Source organism: Chrysochloris asiatica, unplaced genomic scaffold (genome assembly GCF_000296735.1).
Source record: "Chrysochloris asiatica unplaced genomic scaffold, ChrAsi1.0 scaffold00062, whole genome shotgun sequence".
Classification (NCBI taxonomy): Eukaryota; Metazoa; Chordata; class Mammalia; order Afrosoricida; family Chrysochloridae; genus Chrysochloris; species Chrysochloris asiatica.
Window position 1 is genome coordinate 5,287,376 of NW_006408580.1, and position 9,218 is coordinate 5,296,593.

Below are 9,218 nucleotides of genomic sequence, written 5' to 3' on the forward strand. Positions count from 1 at the left end.
TCCTCAGAACTGACTCAATGGCATTTAACGACAACAATAATTCATCACTTGATGAACATTTAAGCTAGTTTCACCATTGGGCTAGTATGAATAATGTTCATTTTAAAGTTTGTTCTGTGTACTAAATTGGCATTTTCTCATTATAGGTTAGTATTGCTTGTTCAAGAATTTTATAAAAATGGAATTATACAATATATGGTCTTTGTGTCAGATGTCTTTCTCTCAGAATAATGTTTGTGGTTTGTGTGTGTGTGTGTGTGTGCGTGTGTATGGTGTAAATATATACCTGAAAACATTAGCCAAATCACCAGTTTCTACATGCACAGTTCAGGAACATTGATTACACTCTTCATGTTTCAGCATAATGTTTTAATGTTGTTTATGTTAGTAGTTCATTCTGTTTTATTACTGAGTAGTATTCTGCTGTATAAATATACACACAGTTTATTTGCTGATGAATACAGAAAGTTTTCAGTTTTGAGCTTCTACAGTATAGCTTCTATGAATATTTGTATAGATACATTTTCATTTATCTTGGGTAAATATCTAGGAGTGGAATTTTGAGGTTGTATGGTAGATGTTTGTTTAACTTTAAAAGGAACTGCCAAACTCTTTTCCCAAGTGGCTGTACCATTTTACATGCTGATCAGCAATGTATGAGAGCTCCACTTCTGTCGCAAGCTTTCTGTGTGAGTTCTCTAGTGTTGCTAAAACAGAAATACCACAAGTGGATGGTTTTAGCAAACAAATTGATTTGCTCACAGTTTAGGAAAGTAGAAGTTCAAATGCAGAGTGCCAGCCCTTGGGGAAGATTTTTCTTTCTTTGTCGGTTCTGGGGAAAAGTCCTTGTCTCCCTTCTGCATCTGTAGGTCCAGCATTCCTTGCAGTTCTCCATGTGTCTTGATATCAATCTTCACCTGGATCTAGATGCTTCACAATGCAAGGGACCCTAGGTCCATTCCTGGGATCCCAGGTGCAATCCAGAGCATTCCACTCCTGGCTCTCCTTTCTCAATGGTTGGAGGTCACTCTCCTTTCTCAATGGTCAGAGGTCCCTGTCCTCTGCTCCTTTCTCTCCCCTTTTGTCTCTTGTAAAACAAAAGGTGTTGTAGACCACACCCATGGGTAACTCCTTTACATTGGATTAGGGTTGTGATGGGTTGAAGGGGATTTCAGCCCACTCACATCAGTTCACATCATAGGAGGATCATCACATAATTGCCAAACCACTGAGAATCATGGCTCAGCCAAACTGACACACATGTGGGGGGACATGTTCAATCCATGCCACTTCCTAACAATTAATAATCGCAAATGTTTAAAGTGTAGACATAGGGGTATAGTAGTATTTCATTATAGTTTTAATTTGAACTTGTCTAATGATTTTGAGCATCTGTTCATTCTATGCCTGTTTTTTAAAAAAATTTGAAGAAATGCTAAACTTAAGGTCGTAGCCTGTACCTGTGGAGTCATCTGATTCTACAAGTCTTAGAACCATAACAGCACAGCCGTTTCACATTGGTATAAATGTATACAATTTCTAGTGCCCTGAGGATGGATACTGGACACACAGTTCCTGACAGATGGTAGTTTCAGTAAACATCGGCTGAGTTATTGTCCAATGGAATGCTAAAAGACAATAGTCACCATAATTGAGGGTAGGAAGGGTTGTTTTAAATTTTTTTTTTTAAGTTTTTATTGTGAATTGAGTGATAGTTTACATGGGAGAACATCGGTTTTACACTCATTGTTTCATTGATGCATCTCCTCTGCGCATCATCATTCAACAGTATTTGCTTCTATTCTCTCTGGTTTCTTTGGGGGGTGGGGGGAGTGTATAAAAAAACAAAGGAATATATAGTAATTTAAACAACCAAAGGGCACATTCTGCAAGCCTGCCTCCTGGCTGCCAGCATTCTTTCTCTTTCCATGAGTCTAGAGTCCTCAGCAGCTCTCTTTCTCCATGTCCTTATCTCGGCCTTCCTCTCTGGTGTTGCTGCTTCTCTGGGTAGGGTCCCACATTCCGCTCATGCTCTTCTCCCTTGCTAGTGTCCTGGGATCCTCTGTTCCTGGACTTTAAGATTAACTACTCCCCCCTTTTTGTTACCGAACTTCTACCTTTACAATTGTGACAGTTGCAATTAGTCATAACAGTTACTCACTATTGAATCATAAGAATCTTATCCCCCTCTCTTTTCACCAGACCCATCTAGACAAGATGAAAACGATTCAGTGGGGACTCTACCTTGCCCTGCACACTCTGAAACTAAACTCCCCCTTGAAAACTTGTAAGCCGGTTACTTCGTGCCTTTCTCGTCCCCTCATTTTAGGTAGCCAATGTCTAACTTTCCTGTCCCGATCTACGCTGTGTACAGAGGGGTAGGATTGATACTTGTGAAGACACCTTCCCTCTCAGTTGGCATTTTGAGCTACTACATCCGTAAGTATGGGTCAAGTTCATCAAATTGTAGCAAATTACACTTGTTTCCTTTATCAAAAAATGTTTTTATTTATCTTCCTCTAGTCAAGTTCTGATCATCAAGCCATCAAGGCTAGGTCAAATGGGTACTATCTGCAAGTTTGGACATTTTTGTGTGTCTCCCCTCACTTCATATCAGCTAGTTGCTTCACTCTCAGCTCTAGCCCTCTGTGGCTATGTCCTTGTCCATGGGCTCAGGAATCCCCAGGTCTCACCACACTTCAGACCAACCAGCCCTAGTAGGAAGTGTTTTGAAGAAGGAAATTTATCTGGTTTAATTAGAATATTTCAATATCTCTGATTTGATTAGGCAGTTGAAGCTCCTAGGGTAAAATATTGTTTAAGATTATTTTTAATTATTATTATTAATAATAAGATGTTGAGGATAATGACAGCATTCTTAAAAATGGAAGACTAGAAAGACTCCTGTATAAAGCAGATTTTAAAATATATATAGGGTTACTTTCTTCAACTGCAAAATTTAAAAATTAGTGAATCTGAGTCCTCTTTCAGACCTAGTCAGTGCTCAATATTTTGAACTGTCCTAAGATAATTAGATAGTTATTTCATGTGATTAAGTTACTTAGATGTAATAGCACAATTTCAGAGGAAAAAGAATATCCCTGTCAGTACTGAAAAGGAAATCTAATTCTGAGATTTCGTTTTATCTCTACTTAAGATAATTAAGTGAATTGAACCTCTTGATTTTCTAGCTGTGATGGTGAAATAAGCTTGAATTCCTCTTCCCCTAATATTTTATTTGAAAAATTTCAAACATATAGCAAAGTTGAAAGAATGTTACGATGAACAGTCAAATCCCCATCACCTAGATTTTACAATTAGCATTTTTTCTCTACTTATTTTTTTTTTTCCAACGGGAAACGTCATTGCTTTAATTCTGCTTAGTGTCTGCCACACTGGGGCAGATGGCCCACCTGTCCGACTCAGTGGCAGAATTAGATTTATCACCCACAACTGTCAACGTGACCGTTTACAAAAATAAATACGAAAAAAGCAGCGACTCTTTTAGTGATCACAGAGTTCATTGGACAGCGATTATCCAAGTGTAAGCGTCTGGCGGATCTCTTAAATCGCACCAAAAGATTTTGGAAGCACTGAGTTTGCTCTCATTGGCAAAGAGGGAGGGCAAGGAGGGGCCAGACCAGCTGGGGAGCGGCTGCAGGCGGCCTCCCCGGGACTCAAATTTCAGAGTCGGCATACTTGCGGTTGATTACATAGTCCACCTGTGTGTAGTCCTTCTTCTTGTAGCTCTCATAGGCTTGCAGGGCAAATAAAATCAGGACGGTGATGAACAGGATCACACCGAGGAGCAGCACCGTCAGGAGAAAGCTCAGGGACGGGGCAATGGGCTCAGCAGTGACCACCAGGCCCTGGGTGCTGAGCTGACATGCGTCTGTGGCCGGTAGTTTGGAGGCCCCGAGTGTTGGCCCAGTTGGAGCAGTACCCGGCCTGGCTTCTGTCCCCACTGACCCCAGGTTCTGGGTGGAGGCTGGTTCTGTGGACCCCTAGGTAGATGGTGTGAGATTTGGCTGCATCTGGGTTGTAGGGGCTGGGCTGGTGTGAGGTGCTGGCGCTGTGTTGGCGGTGGGCTCCTCCACGTGTGCCTTGGTGGTGGCTGCTGTTCTTCTGGGCACTGAAGACACAGAGTGGGTGTGGACTGACCTGCTGTGGTGGCCGTAAGCTGACCTGTTGACGCCCGGGGGGTGGGACCTTGTGCAGTTGTGTTCTGGGTCTGTGGGCTCGTGGGGGGTCTGAGGTCTGCTGTGGAGTTGCCCGTCACGGCTTTGGAAGGACTGTGTGTGCTGACTGGACCGCTTGCATTTGGCGTGGCCATTGTCTTACCACTCGGGGCTTGCGTCGTCACGACTGTTGTTCCTGGCGACTTGCTGCTCCCTGGCACGTGTGCGTGGGGTGTGCTGGGAGGTGGGTGCCTGGTGTCCAAAGCGGGAAGAGTCCTCGTGGCAGACGTGGGGAAGGACAATGCGGGCCCCATGGAGGCACTGGGGGTCGGGACTTCGGTCACAGCTGCCATAGTTGTTGCCACGCCCACCGCTGCCTTGTCTGTTGTCTCTGTCGTGACTGCAGTAGAGTTGGTGGTGGCCACTGGAGCCCCTTTGGTTAGTGTGATAGGAGGCGGCATCACTGTGGTTATTTTTTCAGACGTCTTGTTTCCAACCCGTGTAGTAGTTCCCACAGGTGGGCTATTCTTGACTGACTGGCTCGCCATCTCGTTCGGGACTAGGTTCCCTGAAGAAGCTGGTGCCACCTGGATTTCAGAGGAGGACGTGCAGAAAACCCAGACGAGCACGAGGGCTGTCCACATCTTGAGGGCAAGTTGGGAGCAGCTCACAATTCCCTTCTGCTTGGCTAAGGGGTCAGAGGAAGCTGCTCAGGCCGTGCTCCAGAGCCAGCTTGTCTTCTTCCTTGGAGCACAGTGAGCTTGGCACAGTGTGAGGTTGGGCTTTGTGGCCATGGCACCCCTTGTGTCACAGGGGGGACACAGGCAGGCGCTCCACTCCTGTATCAGACATATCCGGGTGCAGCAGGCCTGCAGCGGCCCCGGCGGCCCTTGGATGTTTAGGAAGCACTGCAACCCCGGCGCTGGGATATGACGGGTAGTGGGGAGGTACCGTAGGGAGCCAGGGCTGCTCCTGGTGGCGGCCTCAGCATCGATGCTGCCACTTGGCCAATCCATTTCGTTGGGGTCTTCCTCTTTTTCTCTGACCCTCCACCTTACCAAACATTCAGATTCATAATAGCAACATGAAAACCTCCACTGACAAATTAATGGTAGCCGTGTGTGAGGTACATTGGTCAGGGATCAAACTAAGGTCTCCCTCATGAAAGATCCACTATACCACAGCTTCCACTCTTATCACCATGGTTCCCTATAATCCAGGTATCGTTGTTGTTGTTAAGTGCCGTCGAGTTGGTTCTGACCCATAGCAACCCTGTATAGGATTTCCAAGGAGTGGCTGATGAGCTTGAACCACCGACCTTGCACTTCAAACTGACCTTGCAGTCCAGCACATTAACCCACAACATCACATGGTAAACAATATACAATTCAATGGTTTTTATAGAAATGTACATTCACGAAACCACCAACCCAATCAAGGTAGAAAATGTAATCAGGACCCCAGTGGTTTCATGGTATCTACAATGAGCTCTGGTAGCGTAGTGGTTACGAATCGGGCTGCGAACCGCAAGGTTGGCAGTTCGAAACTACCAGCAGTTCTGCTGGAGAAAGATGAAGTTTTCTGCTCCCGTAAAGATTTACAGCCTCAGAAACCCTGTACAGGGTCGCTATGAGTCGGAACTGACTCCACGGCACATAACAACAACAACAACAGCAACAAGGGTGCATGGAGTGTATTGTATTCATAACAACAACAACAACAACAACAGAAGCCTCACCAGTCAGTTTGCCCTTCTGTCATGACTTGTGTGTTGCTGTGATGCAAATGCTTTGCCATTTTAAATACCAGTAAAGTCAACCATGGAGTCCTGGTGTGGCACTGTGGGTTAATGCACTAGACTGTAAAGTCAGTTTGAACTGGTCAGTGGTTCAAGCTCACTATCTGCGACTCAGAAATTTTATACAGGGTCGCTATGGGTTGGAACCAACTTGAAAACACTTAACAACAAGGTCAACCATGATTGACAGGAATCAGCAGAGCTTCCAGACTAAGAAAGACTAAGATAAAAAAAAAGGCAGATCACTTCTGAAAGGTCAGTCATGGAACATTGTCTGATATGGTGCCAGAAGAGGAGTCCCTCAGGTTGGAAGGCACTCAAAATATGACAGGGAAGAACTGCCTCCTCAAAGTAGAGTTGACCTTGATGACATGGATGAAGCAAACCTTTCAAACCTTCATTTGCTGATGGGGCACAACTCAAAATGAGAAGAAAGAGCTGTAATCATCCATTAATAATCGGGACATGTAATTAATGTACGAAGGATGAATGTAGGAAAATTGGAAATTGTGAAAAATGAAATGGAACACATTAAGATCAATATCTTAGGTGTTGTTGTTAGGTGCCATCAAGTTGGTACCGACTCACAGTGACCTTATGCACAGCAGAACGAAACACTGCCCTATCCTGGGCCAACCTCACTATTGTTGCCACGCTTGAGCCCATTGATGCTGCCACTTTGCCAATCCATCTTCCTCTTTTTCTCTGTCCCTCCACCTTGCCAAACATGATATCCTTCTCCAGAAACTGGTCCCTCCTGACAATATGTCCAAAATATGAGAGACGAAGTTTGGCCATCCTGGCCTCCAAGGAGCACTCTGGCTGCACTTCTTCCAACACAGATCTGTTGGTTCTTTGGCAGCCCACGACACTTTCAATATTCTCCTCCAACACCATAACTCAAAAGCATCAATTCTTCTACGGTCTTCCTTATTCACTGTCCAGCTTTCACATGCATATAAGGTTACTGAAAATACCATGGCTTGGGTCAGGTGCACCTTAGTTTTCAAGCTGACATCTTTGCTCTTCAATACTTTAAAAAGGTCTTGTGAAGCAGATTTGCCTAATGCAATATGTTGTTTGATTTCTTGACTGCTGCGTCCATGAATATTGATAGTTGATCCAAGAAGAATGAAGTCCTTGACAACTTCAATCTTTTCTCCGTTGATAAGAATGTTGTTTATTGGTCCAGTGGTGAGGATTTTTGTTTTCTTTACATTGAGATGCAATCCATACTGAAGGCTGTGCTCCTTGATCTTTATCGGTAAGTATTTTAAGTCCTCTTCACTTTCAGTAAGCAAGGTTGTATCATCTGCATATTGCTGGTTGTTAATGAGTCTTCCTCCAAACCTGATGCCACATTTTTCTTCATAGAACCCAGCTTCTTGGATTATTTGCTCAGCATACAGGGTGAATAAGTATGGTGAAAGAATACAACCCTGTTGTACACCTTTCTTTATTTTAAGCCATTCAGCATTCCTATGTTCTGTTCAAACAAACTTCCTTTTGGTCCATGTACAGATTCCTTATGAGTGCAATTAAGTGTTCCAGAATACTCATACTTCGCAATGTTGTCCACAGCTTGTCATGATCCACACAATTGAAAGCCATTGCATAGTCAATAAAGCACAGGTAAACATCTTTCTGATATTCTCTGCTTTCAGCCAAGATCCATCAAACATCAGCAATGATATCCCTCATTCCAAAGCTTCTTGTGAATCCAGCTTGAACCTCTGGAAGTTCTCTGCCAATGTATGCTTGCATTCATTTCTGTATTACCTTTAGCAAAACTTTACTCGCATGGGATATCAAAGAGATTGTCCGATGATTTCCGCATTCCGTTTGGTCACCTCTCTTTGGAACGGGCACAAATACAGATCTCTTCCAATCAGTCAGCCAGATAGTTGTCTTCCAAATTTCTTGGCAGAGATGAATGAATGCCTCCTGTGCCGCCTCACTTTCTTGAAAGATTTCAATTTTTATTCCATCAATTCCTGGTGCCTTGTTCTTTGCCAATTCCTTCAATGCACCTTGGACTTCCTCCTTCAGTATCATTGGCTCTTGATCATATGCTACTTCTTGAAATGATTGAACATTAACCATTTTTTTTTGGTACAGTGACTGTGTATTCCTTCCATCTTCTTTAGATGCTTTCTGCATCATTCAATAATTTTCCCAGCGAATCCATCCATAACAAAAGTCGAGGCTTGAATTTTAGTGAGCTGAAATGGACTGTAATTATCCATTTTGAATTGACAATCATATGGTTTACTATTTTCAATAACCTCATATGCATGAGAAAGTTGGACAGTGAATAAGGAAGACTGTAGGAGAATGGGTGCACTTGAGCTATGGTGTTGGAGAAGAATATTAAAAATACCATGGACTGCGCAAAGAACAAACCAATGTATGTTGGCAAAAAGAACAGCCAGAATGTTCCCTGGAAACCAGGTTGGCCAGACTTCGTCTTCATACTTTGGACATATTGTAAGGCAGGACCAGTCACTGGAGAAGGTTATCATGTGTAATTACATGGAGGGTCGAAGAAAAAGAGGAAGACCCGCCCCCCCAGTGAGATGAAATAGCACGGTGGCAGTAGCAATGGACTCAGATGTAACAACAATTGTGAGGTTGGCACAGGACCAGGCAGTGGTGTGTTTTTTTTTACTTGAAAAAAGAATAACAATAGTTTATTGTGTTTGAGGTGAAAGTTCACACAACAGTTTACATTGTCATTCCACAATTTCTATACAAGTTGTTCAGTAACATTGTTTACATTCCTCACAATGTGTCATCATTCTCATTATTTTCACTCTGGTTTTTCTGTTAAGTCCTCTGAGTGTTAATTTGAGTATAGTTTGAAGAACATGACAGAAATGTTTGGAGGCAGGTAGGGACACTGAAGACAAAAAATACAAATGCCATTGTCTCCTGCCCTAAACCAGGTAGGTATTTGCAACCTGGATGTATCATGGCAACACAAGCAAGTAAGTGGTATCATCAGGTGGTGACTGTGGTTCCCAGAGGGGCACACATCCATCTACTGGGACGCACCCCAGATGACGGTCATCATCATATCTTCATGAACCCAGTGTTGCCAAACCTTCTGATTTTTTCAAAAGAACCCAGAAATCTGGCCTTTTTTTTCCCCAAAGACAGCCAAGCATCTTAATATTATTCCCCCCTTTTCCACATTCCAACCATGGCTTCATCTCTGTATTCCAGAACCCTGTTCTTCTCAC

The 9,218-nt window shown here is 43.5% G+C and overlaps 1 protein-coding gene across 1 annotated transcript; it reads right to left on the reverse strand.

Annotated features, from left to right (window-relative positions):
• Positions 1-3,677: 3,677 nt before the first annotated feature.
• LOC102842744 (uncharacterized protein C11orf24-like) lies at positions 3,678-4,822 on the reverse strand. Its single transcript, XM_006864291.1, has 2 exons — positions 4,162-4,822; positions 3,678-3,994 (listed from the first exon to the last, which is right to left on the reverse strand). The coding sequence occupies exons 1-2, from the start codon at positions 4,820-4,822 to the stop codon at positions 3,678-3,680; spliced, it is 978 nt and encodes a 325-aa protein (XP_006864353.1).
• Between the last annotated feature and the right edge of the window lie 4,396 nt (positions 4,823-9,218).